At 65.4% G+C, this 22,153-nt stretch overlaps 3 protein-coding genes across 7 annotated transcripts; all 3 read left to right on the forward strand.

Annotated features, from left to right (window-relative positions):
* Positions 1-1,199: 1,199 nt before the first annotated feature.
* On the forward strand, positions 1,200-10,476 carry PCK2 (phosphoenolpyruvate carboxykinase 2, mitochondrial). Its single transcript, XM_067533078.1, has 10 exons — positions 1,200-1,320; positions 3,337-3,585; positions 4,003-4,187; positions 4,302-4,505; positions 5,329-5,516; positions 6,140-6,302; positions 6,449-6,667; positions 6,747-6,884; positions 6,969-7,064; positions 7,953-10,476. Exons 1-10 carry the CDS (start codon positions 1,292-1,294, stop codon positions 8,405-8,407), a joined length of 1,926 nt encoding a protein of 641 aa, XP_067389179.1. The 5' UTR covers positions 1,200-1,291; the 3' UTR covers positions 8,408-10,476.
* Positions 10,477-11,131: 655 nt separating this feature from the next.
* Positions 11,132-19,961, forward strand: DCAF11 (DDB1 and CUL4 associated factor 11). Of its 5 annotated transcripts, none has more exons than XM_067533081.1 (15): positions 11,132-11,446; positions 12,253-12,482; positions 13,632-13,759; positions 14,053-14,174; positions 14,306-14,370; positions 14,467-14,600; positions 14,969-15,115; positions 15,207-15,261; positions 15,755-15,823; positions 16,081-16,138; positions 17,052-17,237; positions 17,327-17,480; positions 17,912-18,064; positions 18,591-18,697; positions 19,114-19,961. In XM_067533081.1, exons 2-15 carry the CDS (start codon positions 12,325-12,327, stop codon positions 19,240-19,242), a joined length of 1,665 nt encoding a protein of 554 aa, XP_067389182.1. In that variant the 5' UTR covers positions 11,132-11,446; positions 12,253-12,324; the 3' UTR covers positions 19,243-19,961. The 5 variants fall into 5 exon arrangements, with proteins under 5 accessions (XP_067389182.1, XP_067389184.1, XP_067389183.1 ...); XM_067533083.1 differs by having other exon boundaries at positions 11,133-11,446; positions 14,467-14,567; XM_067533082.1 differs by lacking the exon at positions 11,132-11,446 and having other exon boundaries at positions 12,240-12,482.
* FITM1 (fat storage inducing transmembrane protein 1) lies at positions 19,890-21,855 on the forward strand. The gene is made up of 2 exons (XM_067533086.1): positions 19,890-20,116; positions 20,625-21,855. Exons 1-2 carry the CDS (start codon positions 19,890-19,892, stop codon positions 21,169-21,171), a joined length of 774 nt encoding a protein of 257 aa, XP_067389187.1. The 3' UTR covers positions 21,172-21,855.
* The last annotated feature ends 298 nt before the right edge of the window (positions 21,856-22,153 follow it).

Genomic DNA, 22,153 nt, shown 5'->3' on the forward strand with positions numbered 1-22,153 from the left:
GACACCTGGGTCCCCCCCAGCTTCATCCCCCTCCCCCACCCGCCCTCCGGTCCCCTGTGAGCCAGCTGTTTATCCGGCGGGGGGGGGGAGATTTGGGGCGGTAAATAGGATCAGAGGGGGGGAGTCAGGGGGCAACAGATGGGGTGAGTGGCGGGAAGAGAAACCAGGGGGCCTGTCTGGGCTGCTGGCTTAGACTCCAGCCCTCTGGGGGGCGCTGGCCCCGATCCAGCCCCACGGCAGGGCACTGTCTGGCTCAGGGGGACTGGGGCACAGGTCCTTTCCCCTCTGGGGGGCGCCGGCCCCGATCCAGCCCCACGGCGGGGCACTGTCTGGCGCAGGGGGACTGGGGCACAGGTCCTTTCTCCTCTGGGGGGCACCAGCCCCGATCCAGCCCCACGGCTGGGCACTGGGCTAACTCTGGGTTCGGGGAGACCCATATCCATAGGCGACCCACAGGTCGCCTGGGTCCCCAGCTGTGGCCCCCAGAATAGCCGGTGGAACCAGGGAGAAGCGAGAGTCTCCTGCCCTGGATAAAAGGGGCCCGAGGGGGGTGTTGCACAATGAGGTCGGGTGTTCCCCCCCCCCGCCCCAGCCGGTCCCGCTGCCCTCTGGGGGCTGGCAAGGTAGGGGGAGGGGCTGGGGGCGTTGCGGGGGGGGGGGTCACTCAGATCCCTGCGCTGGTGCTGCCACCTGCTGGATAGAAGCTGTAACTGCAGCCCGAATATTTACCGGGGGTTCAGGGGAGACCCTACAATAACTAACGGAAGCCAGCCTGGGAAACCCTCCTGAGAGACCCTTCCAACCACAGACCAGCTCCACGGTCCTTTGGGAGACCCTACAATAACTCACCAGCCCTCCCCAGCCCCAGGAGAGCTCGCGACAGAACAACGGCTCATTCCACGCCTCCCCGAGACCCTACAATAACAAATCAGCCCTACATCCCGCGGGAGACCCTACAATAACAAACGGGGGGGGCGGAGGAGCGGGTGAAATAGGGACAGACCTGGAGGGGTGGGGCCTGGAGAAGTGGCCCCGCCCCTCTGTCTGTCTGTCCAGGCAATCCCTCCCCGGTCTTACATCATGTGGGGGGCGGGAGCGGGGGGGGGGGGGAGCCTGGCCTCCTGCGGCCAATCACAGCCGGGAGCGAGCGATAGAGGCGCGGGGGGGGGGACCCTTGGGCCCCGCTCCGCCCCCCCCACCTTCCCTTGGCGGGCTCCCCCTTTAAAACGGGGCCCCCGCCCCCCTGCGGGCCGCACCCGGACGCCTGGGTCCCTTCTGCACGGCATACAGGATGCCCGCGCTGCACGCCCGACTCCTGGGGTGAGCGGCTCAGCCCCCCACCCCCGCGACTCCCCAGGACTCCCCCCTTCCTCTGCCCCACTTCTAACTGCGCGCAACGCCTGTCCTGTGGGAAGCCCAGGGCTAAGGGGCTGCGGTTCGGGAGTGTGGGGCACCCGTGGGGCAGGGGGGCTGCAGCTCGGGAGTGTGGGGCACCGGAGGGGCTGGGGGGCGTAGGGCCGGGCTGGCAGGGGGCTACGGGTCGGGAGTGAGGGGCATCAGTGGGGCAGGGCCGGGCAGGGGGCTGCGGGCAGGAGTGAGGGGCATCAGTGGGGCAGGGCCGGGCAGGGGGCTGCCGGTCGGGAGTGTGGGGCACCCGTGGGGCAGGGCTGGGGGCTGCAGGTCGGGAGTGTGGGGCACCGGAGGGGCTGGGGAGGCTAGGGCCGGGCTGGTAGGGGGCTGCGGGTCGGGAGTGAGGGGCACTGGGGGGTGTGGGGGTGACGGTTGTGTGGTGTGTGTTGTGTGTTCAGGCCCTTCACTTCCTTGTGTGCCCTCCACGTCACCTGCCACCTCCCCCGGCACCGCCCCCCCCCACCTCCCGGGCCGGGACCGGCCCGAAGCGGATCTGTGCTGCTTTGTTTTCCTGCCCCAGTGCCCCTCACTCCCGACCCGCAGCCCCCTGTTGTCCTGCACTGGGGGGGGGAGGGGGGCCGGGCTGCGGGGAGTGGGGGGGGCTCTGCCGTGGGGGTGCTCTTCAGGGCTGAGCCCCCCTGTCCCCCCAGCGTGGTCCTAGAGGGCGCCATGCTGCCCTGTTATGTGTGGCTGTGACCCACCCGCCATGCTCTACCCCAGAGGCAGCTGCTTTTCCCTGGCCGGGATCCATCCTCCTGCATTGGGCAAGCGGGCCCGGGGTCAGTGCTGGGGACAGCACGTCCTCCCCGAGCCCCCTCCGGGGGGCTGCCCCCCTCCGAGGACCCCCCGGCCCTGATCTCCCTCCCACTGAGCCGTGGGGTGAAAGTCCAGGCGACGTGGTTTTGCCTCTTGCTCTTTGCCCTGCCACTTGGGAGGTGTCCTGGTGTCCCCACCCCCGCCCCAGGCAGCCGGCCAATCAGAGGCTGCCGTGGGGCACCCGCCCTGCCCCCCAGGGCCATGGGGGGGGCAGGTTCCAGAGTGTCTTGGGTGCAGGGTACCTGGTCTAATCTAGGGCCTGGCATTTCCAGGGGCCCACGGTGGGGTGCAAAACTCTGGGTGGGCAGCTTGCACGTCGACAAGCTGCGCGTGCTCTGCCACGCGCGTGTGCATCCTCGAGCGGGCCCGGAGCCTCCCGTGCAAGCTGCGGCCCCGCTTCTGCAGCACCCCGCGGGTCGAGGCACGCTCAGACCTGCGCGTGCGCACACCGAAACGGCCGTGCACGCCCGGCTGCTTGCACACGTGCGGGACATGTTGTGAGCTCCCGGTGCGCGCCCAGAAATGGCCCCGTGCGCTCTGCCACGTGTGTGACACAGGGTGTGACGCGGACGTGCCCCCTTGCACAAGCGTTGACACACTTGGGCGTGCACGCTGCGTGTTCCCCCTCTGTCCTCCCCCCCCCCACAGACATACCTGCGGTTACTTGTGCAAACGGCCGTGTGCTCCTGGACACGCTTCGGCACGCTCACTGCAGCCTCACCACTGCACGTGCTGGCGCCCAGAGCGTTGTGCGAATTCGAGCCCGGCTCTGAGCCGCTTCTTCGTGCTCGGCGGCACGTTCGCACACCCTGTTTCACATCCGCCAGGCGTGCGCGTGCAGGCTTCGAACCTTTGGAAACGCTCTCGTGCGAGTTCCACCCCGCTCGTGCAGATGTGCCGATGGTCCCAGAGAGGCCCGTGCGAGCGCCCGCAGAACTCCCGTGCGAGCGCCCGCAGAACTCCCGTGCGAGCGCCCGCAGAACTCCCGTGCATGAGAGGCCCGTGCGAGCGCCCGCAGAACTCCCGTGCGAGCGCCCGCAGAATTCCCGTGCCAGAGCTGGCACATACCCAGCTCACCCCTTGCCCTGTCTCTCTCTCTCCCTGTTGCAGGCAGGGAGCCCGCTCCCTGCGGTGGTGGGGCGGGGCGGCGCCGGTCCGGTCGGCTCATGCCCTGCGGGTGCCGAGCGGGGACCTGGGCCGGCTGCCGGGCCGGCTGCGGGCGTTCGTGGAGCAGGGTGTGCGGCTGTGCCAGCCTGAAAGCGTCCACGTCTGCGACGGCTCCGAGGCCGAGAACGGGGCCATCCTGGACCTGCTGGAGACCGAGGGCGTCATCAAACAGCTGGAGAAATACGAGAACTGGTGGGTGCCCTCCCCCACCCCGGACACCTGGGTCCCCTGCCCTCCCTCACCTCCCCCTCCCCAGTCATGCCAAATGACCCATAGTCCTTTGCACCTCGTCCCGCTCCTGCCAGCGACCCACTCTGCTTTGCCTCAGGTTCCCACTGTCCCAATTTACCCACAGTCCTTTGCACTGCAGTCCCCATTACCCACAATCCCCCACGGGGTGGTCCAGCTCTCGCCAATTACCCACCAGTCTTTTGCACTACAGTCCAGCCAGGCCCCATTACCCACAATCCCCCAGGGGGTCGTCCGGCTCTCGCCCATTACCTCACTGTCCTTTGCGAGAAGGGGGGCCACCGAGGGGAGCCGGCACAGCACATTGGTGGGTGCGGTGGGATCCGGCCAAATGACGCCCCCGGCTCTCTCTCTGCCCAGCTGGCTGGCCCGGACGGACCCCAAGGACGTGGCGCGGGTGGAGAGCAAGACAGTGATCGTGACGGAGGAGCAGCGGGACACGGTGCCCATCCCGGCCCCCGGCGCCAAGGGGCAGCTGGGCAACTGGATGAGCCCCAAAGCCTTCCAGGAGGCCGTGGACGACCGGTTCCCCGGCTGCATGAAAGGTGATAGGGGGGCCCTTCCCCACTAGGGGGCGCCAGCTCCGGGGCAGGAGCATTGGGGGGGATCCCTCCTCCATCCCCCCCACCCCATGTCCATCGCTCTGTCTTCCCCTCCAGGCCGCACCATGTACGTCATCCCGTACAGCATGGGCCCCATCGGCTCACCCCTCTCCAAGATCGGGGTGCAGCTGACCGACTCCCCCTACGTGGTGGCCAGCATGCGGATCATGACCCGGATGGGGGCCCCCGTCCTCCGCGCCCTGGGCGAGGGGGAGTTTGTCAAGTGCCTCCACTCCGTGGGGCGGCCCCTGCCCCTGCAAGGTGAGTCCTGGCCCGTTGACGGGTGCAGTGGGGTAACTCCCGGGGGCAAGCACAGCCCGGTCTGTCCCAGGGGTGGGGGCGGCAGGATAACAGGCCAGAGAGAGAGAGACACACACACACAGCCCGGCACCTGACATTGGTGGGAGCCGTGGGATAACATCCCTGAACACACCCACACATACAGAGCCCAGCCCCCAACTTTGTTGGGTGCGTTGGGAAAATGCCCCCTGAGAGAGACACATATACACAAACAACCCAGCCCCCAATGTTAGTGAGTGCGTTGAGATAACATCCTTGAACACACACAGCTCAGCCTCTGACATTGGTGGGTGTGGTGGGATAACGCCCCTGGACACACACATAGCCCAGCCCCCAACATTGGTGGGTGCATTGGGATAATGTCCCAGAGAGAGAGACAGACACACACACACACACACAGCCCGGCCCCCATCATTGGTGGGTGTGGTGGGATAACACCCCCAGCTAAACACACACACACAGCCTAGCCCCCAAGCTTGGTGGGTGCAGTGGGATAACACCCCCAGCTAGGGACACACACACACACAGCCTGGCCCCCAACATTGGTGGGTGCAGTGGGATAACACCCCCAGCTAGACACACACACAGCCTAGCCCCCAAGTTTGGTGGATGTGGTGGGATAACACCCCCAGCTAGACACACACACACACAGCCCAGCCCCCAAGCTTGGTGGGTGCGGTGGGATCACCTGCCCCACCCAATTGCCAGTGTTAGCAGCGGGATGCCACCCCCGATACCTTTGACCCCTAACCCGCACCCCCTGCCCCCCGTCTCCGCCCCCCAGAGAAGCTAGTCAACAACTGGCCCTGCAACCCCGAGAAAACCCTGATCGCCCATGTGCCCGACCGCCGGGAGATCGTCTCCTTCGGCAGCGGCTACGGGGGCAACTCGCTGCTGGGCAAGAAGTGCTTCGCCCTGCGCATCGCGTCCCGCATCGCCAAGGACGAGGGCTGGCTGGCCGAGCACATGGTGGTGAGGGGCTGGCCCCGGACGCGTGGGTTCGGAGCCTGGCGGGCCGGGGCCAAAGGCCGGGGTGTGTTTACGTTGCCCTCCCCCCGGCTCCGGATGTTTAACGAGCAAATATTGGTTAATAAGTGCCCGGTCCCTGTTGACATCCCGGGCCATGGGGCTGTGTGTGTGGGGGGGGAGGGATTCTGGGTAATTGGCTCACGTAGGAGCCTGGGACAAAGGGGGATGGGTAGTTGGGGGGCGCAAGAGCCAGTTGCAAAGGATTGTAGGTCAGAATGGTTGAGGTGCCCAGGATTATGGGTAATTGGGCCCCACAGGGCTAGCGGGCAGAGGTGATTGGAGAGGGTGTTGCAAAGGACTGTGGGTAATTTGGAGTGGCAGGCTGTGTTGCAAAGGACTGTGGGAAGTTGGCTAGCCTGAGACCTTGCTGCAAAGGACTGTGGGTAATTTGGAGCAGCAGGGCTTTGCTGCAAAGGACTGTGGGTAGTTGGCTAGCCCGAGCCTGTGTTGCAGAGCGTTCTGGGTGCTTTCCCGGGCTCCGCGGCCCCCATGCTCTCCCTGTGGGGGTGCAGGGAGCCCCCTTTGCCCCCTCCTCTTCCCGCTGACACCCCCCCCCCGACCCCCAGATCCTGGGCATCACCAACCCCGAGGGGCGGAAGAAGTACGTGGCGGCCGCTTTCCCCAGCGCCTGCGGGAAAACCAACCTGGCCATGATGAACCCCACGCTGGCGGGCTGGCGGGTGGAGTGCGTGGGGGACGACATCGCCTGGATGAAGTTTGACGCCGAGGGTGAGATTCGGGGGGGCGCTGGGATGGGGGAGAGGGGACATGGGGGGGGAGACCCCACGGCAAAGGGCTGGGGAGGAGGACTGAAGAGCGGGGATGGGGGGGTCCCCCAGCTAACCCCCTCCCCCCTCGTTTCCTCCCCCCCCCAGGCCGGCTGCGGGCCATCAACCCGGAGAACGGCTTCTTCGGGGTGGCGCCGGGCACCTCCATGCGGACCAACCCCAACGCCATGCACACGGTGCAGCGCAACACCCTCTTCACCAACGTGGGCGAGACCAGCGAGGGGGGCGTCTACTGGGAGGGCATCGACCAGGCCCTGGCCCCCGGCACCACCGTCACCAGCTGGCTGGGCCGGCTCTGGGTGCCCGGTAAGGACCCCCACCCCCTATCCGACCCCCGCCCGCCCCTGGCGCCCCCTAACCCAGCCCTCGTCTCTCCCCGCGCCAGGTGCCAAGGAGCCGTGCGCCCACCCCAACTCGCGCTTCTGCGCCCCGGCCCGCCAGTGCCCCATCATGGACCCGGCCTGGGAGTCCCCCGAGGGCGTCCCCATCGACGCCATCATCTTCGGCGGCAGGAGACCCCAAGGTAAACACCCCCTCCCCTTCCCACTTGTCCCGGACTCCTGGGTCCTGCGGCGGGCTCACGCCCTTCTCCCGCTCTCTCTGCCAGGGGTGCCGCTGGTCTACGAGGCCTTCAACTGGCGCCACGGGGTCTTCGTGGGCAGCGCCATGCGCTCCGAGTCCACCGCAGCCGCGGAGCACAAAGGTAACGGCCCCGGACACCTGGGTCCCCTCCCCGCTGGGTGCGCTGCGGCATCTCCTGATCACCCACAATCCCCCGGGCCACCATGGCAGACTACCCACAGTCCTTTGCGCTGGAGTTCTGTGGCGAGAGATTCCCCACAGTCCATTGCCCCACAATCCCATTCTGGCTGAATACCCACAGTCCTTTGTGCTAGGGACCTGCTTTACCCACAATCCTTTGTGCTAGGGCCTGGTTTACCTTTGTGTTGGGGGCCTGCCTTCCCCGGTTTACCCACAGTCCTTTGTGCTGGCCTTCCTGGCTTACCCACAATCCTTTGTGTTAGGGACCTGCCTTCCCCAGTTTACCCACAGTCCTTTGTGTTGGGGGCCTGCCTTCTGTTTTACCCACAATCCTTTGTGCTAGGGGCCCAGTTTACCCACAGTCCTTTGTGCTAGGGGCCCGGTTTACCCACAATTCTTTGTGTTGGCCTCCCTGGTTTACTCACAGTCCTTTGGGCTAGGGGCCTGCCTTCCCCATTTACCCACAATCCTTTGTGCTAGGGGCCCGGTTTACCCACAATCCTTTGTGCTGGCCTCCCCGGTTTACCCACAGTCCTTTGTGTTGGGGGCCTGCCTTCCCCAGTGTACCCACAGTCCTTTGTGCTGGCTTCCCCGGTTTACCCACAGTCCTTTGGGCTAGGGGCCCGGTTTACCCACAGTCCTTTGGGCTAGGGGCCTGCCTTCCCTGGTTTACCCACAGTCCTTTGTGTTAGGGGCCTGGTTTACCCACAGTCCTTTGGGCTAGGGGCCTGTCTTCCCCGGTTTACCCACACTCCTTTTGGGCTGCACTCCCGCCGTCCGCAGTTTCCCATAATCCCCGGGCTGACCTATCTTCCTCCCCCCCTCCCAGGCAAGGTGATCATGCACGACCCCTTCGCCATGCGCCCTTTCTTCGGGTACAATTTCGGCCGCTACCTGGAGCACTGGCTGGGCATGGAGGAGCGGCGCGGTGTCCGCCTGCCCAAGATCTTCCACGTTAATTGGTTCCGCAAGGACGCAGCCGGCAACTTCCTGTGGCCCGGCTTCGGGGAGAACTCGCGGGTGCTGGACTGGATCTTCCGGCGGGTGGAGGGGGAGGAGAGCGCGCGGGAGACGCCCATCGGCTACGTGCCCCGGGACGGGGCCCTCGACCTCCAAGGCTTGGCCAAGGTGGACTTCCAAGAGCTCTTCTCCCTGCCCAAGGCCTTCTGGGAGCAGGAGGTGCAGGAGGTACGCAAATACCTCACCGAGCAGGTCAACGACGACCTGCCCCGGGAGGTGATGCGGGAACTCGAGGGGCTGGAGAGCCGGGTGAAGAAGATGTGAGGGGGCAGGGAGGCGGCCCGCCAAAGCCCCGGCCCTCGTGGAGTTTGTTTACATAGCCTTTCCCCGCCTGGCCGTCCGCTATCTTGTTTCCTTGCTGGCAGTCAGCCATCGTCTTCTGTTGACAAGGGTTGGCCATCGTCTTTCAACCGTGGGTCCACCCTCTTGATTGCTTGATGGGTCAGCCATTTTGTTCCTTTAATCATTGGTCCGCCATTTTGTTCCCTTGATGTGGGTTGGCCATCTTCAATTGACATAGGTCGGCCATTTTCTTTCATTAACTGTGGTCCCTCCATCTTCTTTGACTGACATGGGTTGGCCATCTTCAAGTGACATGGGTCGGCCATTTTCTTCTCCTGACCATGACAGGTCGGCCATTTTCTTTCATTAACTGTGGTCCCTCCATCTTCTTCAACTGACCTAGGTCAGCCATCATCTTTCCTTGACGTGGATCGGCCATTCTGTTTCCTTGATGATGTCCACCATTTTGGTTCCTGCCTGGATGCTGGCCATTTTCTCCTAGTATCCATGTTTCTGCCATCTTGTTTCTGTGCCCATGAGTTGGCCAACTGGGCCCCCTAGACCAGCGGTTCCCAACCTTTCCACCCCTTTTAAACCACCAAACATTTTGCGGCCCACCACCTGCTCCTAGTTTTTATTCGAAATCATCCAATTCCTCGGGGAGGATATTATTTTTCTTTTCCGTGGCCCTGCTGTAGTAGGGACCGCAGCTTGGGAACCGCTGCCCTAGACCCCGGGAGACGAACTTTCCTGCCAGCAAGATTTGAATTACGGGTGGGGTTGGAATTTTCCACAGCGCTGGCACCATCGTGTCCCGCTCTTTACACGCACAGGGGCTGCCCCCAAACCCATCCTCAAGCCAAAGATCTGCACGTGCGTGTAACCCTAGCATTGTCAAGGGTTGGATCTGACAGTAAGGCTGTTATCTTTGCCCCGGCCGCAACCCTAAAAAGGAATCCACATTCTTAACGGCATCAACCCTTTCCCACCCGTAACTCATCCCCATCACACGTCCTAAGCAGTATTAACCCTCAGGATATTTGGTCTTGCGCCAGCCGTGCCAGAACCCAAGCTCCTCCGTCTCATGCCGCATCCGCCCAGTAATGCGCCATGCTGGCCGAATTCCCAACTCTTGGCCAACCCTCTGATCCCAATCCCAGCTCCTGCCCCTCAGCCTGCCACCCCCCAGCCCTTTCTCTCGCCGGCATCTCCATGTCCGCCCAGTCGCTTAGCCCTCAGCTTCGCCCAGTAGCCCGCTTCCAACTGGAAATCCCCCGTCCGTTCCTCCAGCCCCAAGGGCCGCCCCTACCGCTCAGCTCTCAGGGGAGCTTGCAAAGCCAGGCAGCCTCTCTTAAGCCATTCTCCATCCTGCCTCCTCCCAGTTCCTACTGGGAGCGCTGGTGTGACCTCCAGTGCCTAGCCCCCGGCTCTGCCCCCTGGGCCAGTCCCTCCCCTGCCCCCTTCCCCGCCGGCACTTCGCCTCCCTGCTTCTGTTCTGCCCTTAACCATAACCACGCACTGCCCTGGCTCAGCGGCGCTTCGCCCCAGTCCTGCCCGTCTATCTGACACCTCCCAGCCCCCCGTCTTCAGGGAGATTTTTGCCTTAAACGCCCGGCGGGTCGGCCCCTGGGGTCACCCCTAGAACTTGGCCCAGCCACGAGAAGGGGGGGTCAAGGGAGAGAGGGGAGCCCCCGGTAGACCATCAGTGGAAGTGGCCCCCGCAGGGGCTGGATGTAGGACCCTGGGGGGGGGGCGATGGGGGCCCTGGGGGGAGCCAAGCCTCGTATTTTGTTACTAATGAATGTTAACGCGACACGAGTGGAAAGAAATAAAGGATTTTAACGCAGCCGGGCCCGGTTACTGTGTGGGGGAGGGGAGGTGCCCCCCCAGCCCTCTGCCCGCCCCCCCATGGGCCACTGGGGGCAGCGCAGTTGTGGGGGGGGAGGGTTGCCCCAGTGTCTGTTCGCTCTGGCCTTGGGGCAGGGGCTGGGGCAGTTACCCATGAACCCACGGGGGGGCAACGTGGGGGGGCAAAGTCCCCTGGGATGTGAGGGGCAGGGTGTAAAGTGCCACGGGGAGGGGCCGGAGTGGGGGCCATGGGGGGCGGGGCATAAAGTGCCATGGGAAGTTGGGGGCGTGGCATAAAGTGCCACGGGGCGGGGCATCAGGTGTTGGGGGCGGGGCATAAAGTGCCATGGGTTGGGGGCAGGGCATACAGTGCCATGGGGCGGGGCAGTTGGTTGGGGGGCGGGGCATACAGTGTCACGGGGCGGAGGGAGGACACTGGACCCTGTTTTTCATACACTTTCCCCCAGTCCATGAGGAACCACCCCTTCTGGCTGTCAGTCATATCTCACCATCCAATCAGGAAGCTAGGATCCTTCGGGCCCGCCTATCATTGCCCCCCTCCCCCCAATCACCTAGCCATTATCCAATCAGGGAACTGTTTGGCTCGCAGGGCCCGCCTCCCATGCTTTGGAATCTGTCAATCCCTTCTGTCCAATCAGAGAGTCAGGCCTCCCCTGAGATCCCACCTCCCCAGCCGCCTGTCAACCTCTGATTTATTGTCCAATCAGGGGAATCGAGGCCTGCGTTCCTTGATCAATTCTTATCCAATCAGAGAGCGAGGGCCTTCTCATGACTGTTAATTGCTCCATGCTATCCAATCAGAAACTCATGGAACTCCCACTGTTCCGCCTCCCCGTTTCGACCGCCAGTCATATGGTAACTACCAGCCAGAGAGGCAGGGCTCCAGCATAGCCCCGCCTCCCCCGCCGCTGTCACTCACTACCCAATCGCCGAGCGAGAGTGGACTTCGAACCTCCTCCTTCCCAGTCACTAGGGAGGAGGGCCAATCAACGGGCCCGAACTTTCTACCACGCCCTCTACCCCACGTGGTGACTGTCGGGACGGGCGGCCAATCAGAAGGCGCGGGCCATGCCCCTCCCCCTCTATTCTCCGGTTAGAGGCGACTGCAGCTCCAAAGATGTAAACAAGGCCTCGCGCTGCGACCGTTGGAAGGTGAGGAAGGTCTCGAGCTTAGGGGAAGGGAGGGGGCGAGCGTTTGGAGCGGCTTCTGATTGGCCACGGCCGGCCCGCAGCGAGGGAGGTTGTTGGGGGAGTAAGGTGGGTTCTGATTGGTGGGGGGGGGGGAAGGGAGTTGGTCTCTTGACGGGGTAGCAAGAGTGTCCCCTAAGTATGGGACGTTCTGATTGGTGGGTCGGGGCGGGGGAGCTGAATATAGGGCGTTCTTATTGGTTGGAGGCTCTCTTGCCCATGAAGAGCCCTGGTTGGTGCAGGGGAGGGGGGTAGAAGGCGCTGATTGGTGGGTTGGCGGCTGGCCCATGGGAGGGGACAAGAAGATGGGGTTGGGCAGGCAGCAGGGCACTGTGATTGGTGAGTGGCATACTGAGGCGAGCGAGCCTGCCCTGAGCATGAGGCACTCTGATTGGTGGGTCTGATTGGTGGGTTCCTGTGCTATATTGAGAGGAGCAAGGGTGTCCCTTCAGCATAGGCTTCTCTGATTGGTCGGCTGGGGAGGCTGCCCTCATTGGTGGGCCTCTGGGGCATGTAGCAGAATATGACCCCCTGAGTATGGAGGGCTGTGATTGGTGGTTGGCTGTGGTATATCGAGTAGGGACCCATACTGTTCGCTGAGTATAAAGGGCTGTGATTGGTAGGTGGCTGTGGTATATTGAGTGTGGGCAAGACTGCCTCCTGAGAATGGAGGGCTGTGATTGGTGGGTGGCTGTGGCATATTGAGTGGGGGCAAGACTGCCTCCTGAGTATGGAGGGCTGTAATTGGTGATTAAAGGTTTTCCTTTCAGGGAGCTCCTTGTTCCTGATTGGCTGTGGGGGAGCCAGCGAGGAGCAGAGCAGCTCCAAAGGATGCCATAAGCATGGGCTCCCGTAGCAGCAGCAGTGCCAGCTCTGGGGGCCGGGACCCCCAAGACGGCAGGTCCCAGAGGGGCTCTGGGCTCCTGCGGAGGGAGGAGGAGGAGGAGGAGGAGGACGAAGATGTGGATCTGGCCCAGGTACTGGCATATCTACTGCGCAGGTAACTTACTCCACTGTCTACTCCCTTACGAGCAGCACAGGGAGCCCTCCCACCCCGGGCAGGGGTGGGACCAGCATCCTTTCCCCTCTAGGGGGCGTTGGTTCTGATCCGGCCTAAGCATGGGGGGGACTATGTGGCTCAGGGGGTGGGGTATGGGGCAAGACTGTGGGTGTGTGGCTTTCCCCTCTAGCGGTGCCAGCTCCAATCTGGCCTCAGCCGGCATAGGGCATGAGCTATGGGGCCTCTCCGCCCCCTGCACCCTGTGGACTTACAAAACAGGAGGCAGTGTGAATGCAATCGCGGCCGCCGGATCGAATCAGTGGAACAAAGCAACCTCAGTCACTCCCTGACCAGCCCCGGCTGACCTCTTCCCCACGGGATCCCGTGAGACACAAGCAGAAAATCCAGTGGGAGCCATCGGCCCATGGCGGGGAAAAGGGAAACCTCAGATTTAACCCCTTTGGGGCATGAATTAAATAGCGGCTCATGAGCTCCTCAGGAGACTCTGGGTCCAAAAAAGCTGTGGCGACCAGGGAATATCCTCTAGGAGTGGAGAGGTTGTTTCCCCTCTGGATTTGGCCCTGGGGTGACCGCTGCTGGGATCCAGGCTCTGGTTGTGGCGCCCACCGTTCGAGAAGGATGGGGATAAATTGGAGGGGGGCAGAGAAGAACTGTGAAAATGATTCAGGGATTAAAACACCTGCCTCCAGGAACCGGAGCCGTTCAGCTGAACAAAGAGCAGGCGAAGGAGGAGTTTGATCCCTGTCTGTCAGCACCAATATGGGCAATGGAAACAGGTTAATTCGCTTTTCAATCCAGCGGCCAAAGGTTTCACACCAGCCAGTGTGAAGCCAGAGCAATTCAGAGCAGAAATAAGGGGCAGATTTTGTCCAGGAAGGGGAATTAACCCTGGGGACGACTGAGCCAGGGGCCTGGGGGTTCTCCGGTGCTGAGAAGGGCTGTTTCTCTCGGCGATCTGCTCCGGGACAGCCGGGAATTCAGATAGGAAAAGGCACGGGAAACTAACACGGATGTCTAGATGGAGCAGCCCAGACTCCTGGGTTCTGTCCTGCCTGGCTTAGGGTTTGGGGGGGCTGCAGGGGAGGTCGGGCTGACTAAAGAGCTCTGGTTTATGCACTCCCCCCCCAGAGGTCAGGTTCGGTTGGTGCAAGGCGGAGGCGCGGCCAGTGTCCAGGTGGTTCAGACGCTGTCCGATTCGGACGATGACAACGACAGCGCCTGGGAGGGGCGGCTGGGCGACCGTTACAACCCCCCAGGTACATACCAGGGCACCTGGCTTCTGTCCCCAGGCTGGGTGGGGAGTGGGGGCTAGTGGTTATGCAGGGGGTGCTGGGCACCAGGACTCCTGGGTTCTGTTTTCAGTGCTGGGTAGGGAGTGGGAGCTAATGGTTAGAGCAGGGAGGCTGGACGCCAGGACTCCTGGGTTCTGTCCCCAGCACGGGGAGGGGAGTAGGGGCTAGTGGCTAGAGCAGGGGGCTGGGCGCCAGGACTCCTGGGTTCTGCTCTCTGCCGCTATTTATGCCCGCTCCATCTCTCTGCCGCCCTGCAGTGGACGCCGCGCCTGACACCCGGGAGGTGGAGAACAATGAGATCAAAACCCAGATCCAGCTGGCAATAGGGGTGCTGGGCAGCGGGCGAGCCGCCCGCAGCATCCCCCGCCTCCTCCGCCAGGTACGCCGGCCCCTCCTGCCGGAGGGGTGGGGGGGGAGAGGAGCCCCCCTGGGCCAACCAGGCCAGTGGGGTCTGGTGGCTATAGAGCCCCGGACTCCGGGATTCTCACCCCTGCTTTGTTCTCTCCGCAGAGAGAGTGGGGCTTGTGTCAGAACAGCAGCTTTTCCCCGGGCGAGCGCTCCCGCGTGATGTCCCAGTGAGTATTGGTGGCGGGGGGGGGGTGAATCAGGGGAGACGGGGGCCTGGCGGGAGGGCTCGGCGCTGACCCCCTGCTCTCCATGCCCCCCCCCAGCTTCCTGCCCAACTACCTGGCGCTGACCGACTCCTACTCCCAGAAGGCGTTCTGCGGCGTCTACTCCCGGGACGGGCAGCTCTTCCTGTCCGCCTGTCAAGGTATGGGGGGGGCCCCCCCGCTCAGCACTGTGGGTAAGCAGCCTTCCGGCAGCCCCTCCCCCTGACCACTTTGCCTGGGGGGTACGAGGCATCCCAGCATGCTCTCTGCTCCCACCGTTCGGGGGAGGGGGGGTGTCGTGGCACTGGGGGGGTCAGGGTCACACCACCAGGCGTCATGCGGTAGACGCCCTCCCAGAATCCTCTCTGGTCCCATCCGAGGGAGGTGTCTCGGGGGGTCCGTACCCACAATGCAAAGCAGCTGAGCGACGGCAGAGAGGATTCTGGGAGGGCGCCCACCCAGCCTCCCAGAATCCACTCTGTCCTGTGGTGGGCGGGAGACACGCATTGCATTGTGGGAGCGGGCCATCCCAGCAGCCTCCTTCCTCTCCCCTCCCCCGCAGACCAGACGATCCGCCTGTACGACTGCCGTTACGGAGGCTTCCGGAAGTTCAAGAGCGTCCAGGCGCGCGACGTGGGCTGGAGCGTGCTGGACGTCACCTTCACCCCAGACGGTGGCCACTTCCTCTACTCCAGCTGGTCCGACTACAGTGAGTAGGGACCGGCGTGGGGGGCGGAGCCTGCCTTAGCCCCGCCCCCTGGCCGGACGCCCTGACGAGTGTCTGTCCCCTCCCTTCCCAGTTCACATCTGTAACATCTACGGCGATGGAGACGTCCACACGGCGCTGGATCTGAGGTAACGGGGGGTGGGGGGGGGGGCAGCCGTCATGATATGGGGGGGCTGGGGGGTGTTGGGATTGATTGACCACCATCAGGGCGCGTGGGGAAGGGGGGATAAGCTGTCATGGGGCAGGGAATTGATGTAATGACCCCCCCCCCAGGTCCAGACCCCTCCCTGACCCCAAATCTGTTAGACCCACCCGCCGTGCATCAGGGCAGAGGGTCACTGGCCCCCGACCCCTTCCAGCGTCCCACCTCCTGATGCCTCAGAGGAAAGCGGGGGGAGGGAGGGGAATGCCCAAAATGCATCTGGCCAGCTGCCCGTTCCTTCCTGACACCTGCAGGCTGCGGCCCTGAAGCATGAGCGTGGAGGCTAAGGGTCCGCTTCAAATGAGCCCATGGGGGGGTGATGCCGGCTTATTCCGTTTTCTCTGGAGGCCGTGGGGAGGGGGGATAGATTCCCGCCCCCCCAGGTGCAGGATTTCAGTCCCTGTCTCTCCTCTGCGCAGGCCAGAAGAGCGCCGCTTCGCCGTCTTCTCCCTCACGGTCTCCTCTGACGGGCGGGAGGTGCTTGGCGGGTAAGTCATGGGCCCCCCAAAGCTGGGGACGGCCCAGCTGTGGTGAGAGCAGAGAGGATGCTGGGACGGCCCTTACCCACAATGCATAGGGAGGTGAGCCACACTGAGCCGAGTTAAACCACGCCCCATAACTTTCTGCCTGGAAGGCAGGACACAGTCCTCCACCCTCACTGCCCCAACACCCAGCCCCCCGATGGGCCCTCAAACACTGCCCACCTCCAGCCTCACTGCCTGATGCCTCAGTTTCCCCTCCCCAGGGCTAACGATGGCTGCGTCTACGTTTTTGACCGGGAGCAGAACAAACGGACCCTCAAGGTACTTCTGGGGGCCCTGGGGAGGGCAGGGAGGATTCGGGGCGGGTGCTTACCCACAATGCCAAGCGGGTGGGTGCCCTGGGTGCCCCTTGATGACAGAAGAGAATGATTTTCTCCCAGCCCTACGTCGCTTGAAAACCCGGAGGTTTTATTAACCTGTGTATGCAAAGTGGAATATCCTCCGCTCACCCAGCCTGCCGCTGAGCTCCCCGAATTCGGCCCCGACCCCCCGCGACCCCCATTTGTCCCCTTTGACCTCATCCGGCGACTGCGGCGTCTCTTTCTGCTTTATTCCCCGTGGGGCGGGGAATTTCCGTGGTGCCTGTCGCCCGCCGTGTGGCCGAACAGCCGGCCCCGCAGCCTTTCCCGGGCTCTGGAAGTAGCAGCTCTTGTGCAAAGTGGACAGCCCGAGGCCAGAAGGGACCAGTGTCATCATCTCGCCTGACCTAGTGATCGCCCCCCATAGATCTCACACACCCCCAAATCATTCCTGGAGCCCAGCTCGTAGGAAATGGCCTGATTTTGCAATTGCCGCTGCTGGAGAACCAGCCCCCACGGCCCTTGGGGCGGGCGCTTGCCCTCAATGCAAAGGGGCCAGACCCTGGGAGGACAGAGAGGATCATGGGAGGGCACCTGCCCACAATGCAAAGCGGCCATGCTGCCCTAGGAGCCCTTGGGAGGACAGAGAGGATCATGGGAGGACATGGAGGGCGCTTGCCCACAATGCAAACTGGCTTGGCTGCCCTGGGTACCCTTGGGAGGACAGAGAGGATCATGGGAGGACAGAGAGGATCATGGGAGGGCGCCTGCCCACAATGCAAAGTGGGCGGGCCCTTGAGAGGACAGAGAGGCTCATGGGAGGACAGAGAGGCTCACGGGAGGCCGCCTGCCCACCCCGCCGTGCCTGCCCCCAGCTGGAGTCCCACGAGGACGACGTGAATGCCGTGGCTTTCGCCGACAGCAGCTCCCACATCCTCTTCTCGGGGGGGGATGACGCCATCTGCAAGGTGTGGGACCGGCGCACCATGCGGGAGGACGACCCCAAGCCGGTGGGGGTGCTGGCCGGCCACCAGGACGGCATCACTTTCATCGACAGCAAGGTGAGCGCCCCCCGGGGGCGGGGCTGGATTCCACCCAGGGGGACCCCTCCTCCTGGGCCGGGTCCTGACCCATCTCCCCCCCGCCCCAGGGAGACGCCCGCTATTTGATTTCCAACTCGAAGGACCAGACCATCAAGCTGTGGGACATGCGGCGCTTCTCGGGGCGCGAGGGGCTGGAGGCGTCCCGCCAGGCCGTCACCCAGCAGAACTGGGACTACCGCTGGCAGCAGGTGCCCAAGAAAGGTCAGCCGTGGGGCAGCCGGGGACGTGGGGCGGGGGAAGGGAGGTGTAAGGGAGTGGGGGATGGAGGAGGGGGAAGCCGGACCAGGCAGGCTGGGGTGGGGGGGGACAAGAAGTGGGGGCGCCGTGTGGCAATTTGGGGGACAGGAAAGGGCGGGGCCAGGCTCTGTTCAGCTACCCGTGGGGTGGGGCAGGAAGCAGGGTGCCCTGGGGGGTGACAGGTGGTGGGGTGGGACAGGAAGTGGTTGGCACGAGAGAGGAAGTGGAATGCAGTGGGAAGGAAGGGGAGGCAGAGAATGGGGAGGTCAAGGGGTGAGATAGGAAGTGGTGAAGCAGAAAGTCCAACCCTGGGCCGGGGGAGCGAAGCAGGAAGTCCCGCCCTAGGGAGGGGCTTGGCCTGAGCGTGGGCGGGCTCTAACCCTGCCACTCTCCAGCCTGGCGCAAGACCAAGCTGCCGGGCGACAGCTCCCTGATGACGTACCGGGGCCACGGGGTGCTGCACACGCTGATCCGCTGCCGCTTCTCGCCCCCGCACAGCACTGGCCAGCGCTACATCTACAGCGGCTGCTCCACCGGCAAGGTGGTGGGTGAGTGAGCACGTGCGGCGCGGCTGGGGCAGGGCAGCGCCTGGACAGAGCCCCCCCCTCCGGGTGAGGGCAAAACAGGAAGTCCCGCCCCTCTGGGTGAGGACAAAGGGGGAGTAAAACAAGAACTCCTGCCCTTCCTGGACTGTGACAGGGGGCGGGGCCATTACTTGGCCAGAGGTTGGGGAGGGCCCACCAGTGTATGTGCCAATGGCAGAGCCACTGTGTGGGTGGGGCAAGGAGTAAGGGGCGGTGCCACTGTGTGTGCGGGAAGCAGGTGGCTGGAAAGGACCATTCCTTCACATGGAGGGGGTGTGTTGAGACTTGGGCAGTACCACTGTATTCCATAGGGGGAGGCGATCCATGGGAGATACCATTCTGTGTGGAATGGGGGGCAGCTGACCTAGGGCAAGGTCAGGAGGACTCAGTGGAGGGGGGGTAAATGGCATGTACCATTGCTGGGGGGGGAGGAAAATACCATTTGCTGGGGGAAGAAACCCCTCGCTGAGTCTCTGTTGTGCCCCCCCAGTGTACGATCTCCTGAGTGGGCAGATCATCAAGAAACTGACCAATCACAAGGCTTGCGTGCGTGATGTCAGTTGGCACCCCTACGAGGAGAAGATTGTCAGCAGCTCTGTGAGTGGGGGGGGGGGTTCCAGCAGGGGGCGCTGACACCACGGGGGTTCCCAGAGGAGGTCCCAGGAAGGGATGCTCTGTCTGGGGCACCCCAGGGCGGGGAGTGGGGTTCCTGGCAGGGGGCGCTCTGTGGGAATGGGGGGGACCCCAGGGTGGGATGTGGGGGTTCTGGCAGGGGGTGCTCTGTGGGAACAGGGGGGACCCCAGGGCAGGGAGTGGGGCATCCTGGCGGGGGCGTTGTTGGAGCAGGAGACACCCCAGGGCGGGATGTGGGTGGGGCTCTGTGGGAACGGGGGGACCCCAGGGCCGGGAGTGGGGCGGTGGGGGCGTTGTTGGAGCAGGGGACACCCCAGGGCTGTGGGGGTCCGGGAGGGGGGGGTCCGAGGGGGGTCCTGACCCCCGTTTCTGCCCGGCAGTGGGACGGCAGCCTGCGCCTATGGCAGTACCGCCAGGCCGAATACGACGAAGACGATCTCAGGGACCCCGAGAACCTCCCTACGGCAGGGGAGCCCCCCGACAGCCACCCCGGCGCCTCGGCTCAATAGCCTCCGGGGGCACGTTCCCCCACAAGCCGGGCTGCCCCACGGCTCAGCGCATGGACTGGTGCTGGCCGCGGGCAGGGAGCTCTGCCACCCGCTGTGTCTCATGGACGCCTGGAAAGTCCTCCGCCCCATAATCCGTGGGGTTCAGGGACTGGGGAACCCCCCCGCCACTGGACATGTGACGTGTGTTATGGACTGATGTGAAAGGGGGCGGCCCCCAGGCAGGGGGCTTGCCCCCTCCAGGTGGGCCGGTCCTGATCCGGCCCCACGGCAGGGAAGGGGGGGCAGGGTCTGTCTCCTCTAGGGGGAATCTGGGCTCGGGCATGGGGCACAACAGCAGTAACCTCTGACCCCCCAAATGTGGGGGAGGGCCTGGCTGCAGGCCTTCTCCCCTCCCCCCCCCATCTCCGCTCTCAGCCCCTCTCCTTGGTTCTCCCGTGCCCCACAGCCGGTGCCGAGGGGCGGGCTGACTCCTGCATGGGGGCTGGCAGGCCGGGGGGACCCGAATCGCCCAGGGGGCAGGCCGTGGGGGGGGCTCGTCCGTGCCACCTGCCCCTGTCAATAAAGCTCCTGCACCCCCCCCCCCCGGGAGCCGGCAGTGGGGGGGCCCAGCTGTCGCGGCGCGTCAGGGGTCGGAGACGGGCCGGGCCATGGCCGGGTGCGGGGCAGCCGTGGCCACCGGGGCCGCCTGGGCCGCCCGCCTGGCGGGGGGGCTGGTCTTCGCCCTCAGCGAGGTGGGGGCCCGGCTGCTGGGGGCCCCCCGGCTGTGGCGCCTCTACCACGCCTGGCTGGCGGGGGTCGTGCTGCTGGGCCCCCTGGTGCGCCCCTACGCCGACCCCCACGGCGTGCTGGCCCACCCCCGCAGCTTCCTCAGCCGGTGAGCGGGCCGGGGGGCTGGGAGCTGGGGGGCAGAACAGGGGAAGGGGTAGGGCCAGGGGGCTGGGAACCGGGGGGTCATAGAAGGGGTGTGGGGCTGAGTGCTGGGGGGCAGAGCAGAGGAAAAGGTGGGGGAGCTAGGGGGCAGCCTGGGGGGCAGAGCATGGGAAGAGGGGGGCTGGGAGCGGTGGGGGGGGGGCCACGGGGCAGGGAAGGGGTTTGGGGCTGAGTGCTGGGGGGCAGAGCAGAGGAAGAGGTGGGGAGCTAGGAGCCAGGGGGCAGGGACTGGCAGGCAGGAAAGGGGTGGGGGCTAGGAGCCAGGGGCAGGGAAGGGGTGTGGGGCTGAGTGCTGGGGGGCAGAGCAGAGGCAGAGGTGGGGAGCTAGGAGCCAGGGGGTGGGGGTGGCCGGCCGGGGGCCAGGGAAGGGGTGTGGGGCTGGGAGCCGGGGGACAGCAGGTGGACGCAGGAGGTTCCGGGCCGCCCCCTAACGCGCCCCCTTCTCCCCGCAGCACGTTCGGGGAGGCGCCGTGGGGCTGGACCTGCCTGGCGGCGGGCGGCTTCGGGCTGGTGACGAGCTACGGGGCGACGGGCCGGGCCCTGGCGGCGCTGCGGCCGCTGGCCCGCCTGGCCGTGGGCTCGGCGCTGCAGGGGGCGGCCGGCGCCGCCTTCGCCCGGCTGGAGGCGCTAACGGGCCGCTGCCCCGCCCCCCCGGCCGGCGGCGCCCCCTGGCGGGGCCCCGGGCCCGCGCTGCCGGCCTTCCGCCTGACCCACTGCTGCCTCCTGCTGGCCGCCGAGCTCGCCGCCTTCCGCCCCTACCTGGCCCGCGGCCGCCCGGCCGGCGCCGCCCTGCGCCTGCTCTTCCTGCTGGGCGCCGCGCTGCTGGCGCTGCTCAACCTGCTGCTGCTCGCCGCCGGCCTGCACGGCCCGGCCCCCGCCGGCCAGGCCCTGGGCGCCGCGCTGGCCACCGCCGCCTGGCACCTGACCTACCGCCGCTGGTACCGCGCCCGCTGCTCGCCCGGCCGGCCCGCCGCCGGCTGGGGCCCCCCGACCCCATAGCCAGCCTGCCCCATTGCCCCCCCGAACCCCATAGCGAGCCTGCCCCGTAGCGACCCGGCCCCATAGCCAGCCTGCCCCATAGCTCACCTGACCCCCATAGCGACCCGGCCCCATAGCCAGCCTGACCCATAGCCAGCCTGACCCATAGCCCCCTAGCAAACCCCTACCCGCCGCCTGCTGGGGGAGCCCCCCGAACCCCATAGCGACCCGGCCCCATAGCCCCCCTAGCAGACCCCTACCCGCCGCCTGCTGGAGCACCTCCCCGTCGAGCCTGCCCCATAGCCCCCCTAGCAAACCTCCGGCCCGCCGCCTTCCTGGCGTGCCTGCTCCCTAGCAAGCCTGCCCCATAGCGAGCCCCCCGGAGTGATCCGGCCCCATAACAACCCTGCCCCCTAGGGAGCCCCCTGGAGCGACCCCCCGGCCCGCCGCCTTCCTGGGGAAGCCCGGCCCGGAGTGACCCTGCCCCATAGACCCCGGCAGCGACCCTTCTGGCACGCCGCCTTCCTGGGGGAGCCCGCCCCATAGGCCCCTGGCGACACCAGGCCTACTGCCATCATGGGCGCGTCTGTTCCCCGTGCTCCCCCCCATTGCCCGGCCCCTGCCCCCCTGAGCATCCCAGCCCCCCACCGACACCCGCCAGCGCCCCCAGGGCCGGGGCGTCCGGGCTAAGCGCCTCCCCCTCGCCTGGGGCGAGCCCCGCATCGCTGCCTCCTGGTGCAAAGGGCGGGGGGTGGGGACCCCGTCCCCCCCCAATCTGGAGTGGGACCCGTGTTGCGGGGCGGAGATACCCAGGCGTCCGGGGCGCAAATAAAGCAGGGCGGCCTCCTGCCCGCGGTGTGAAAAAGTCTCGTGTGTATTTATTGGGGACCCAGGCGTCCGGGGAGTGGGGGGGACGTTGGCATCCCAGGAGCGATGCGGGAATGGGGGGACCCAGGCGTCCGGGCTGCCCGCTTGGTTCGGGGTGCCGGAAGCGGGGCGCAGC

The sequence above is a fragment of the Emydura macquarii genome, unplaced genomic scaffold (genome assembly GCF_026122565.2).
Source record: "Emydura macquarii macquarii isolate MOO-44397 ecotype Brisbane River unplaced genomic scaffold, CSIRO-AGI_Emac_v2 contig_3322, whole genome shotgun sequence".
Lineage (NCBI taxonomy): Eukaryota > Metazoa > Chordata > Testudines > Chelidae > Emydura > Emydura macquarii.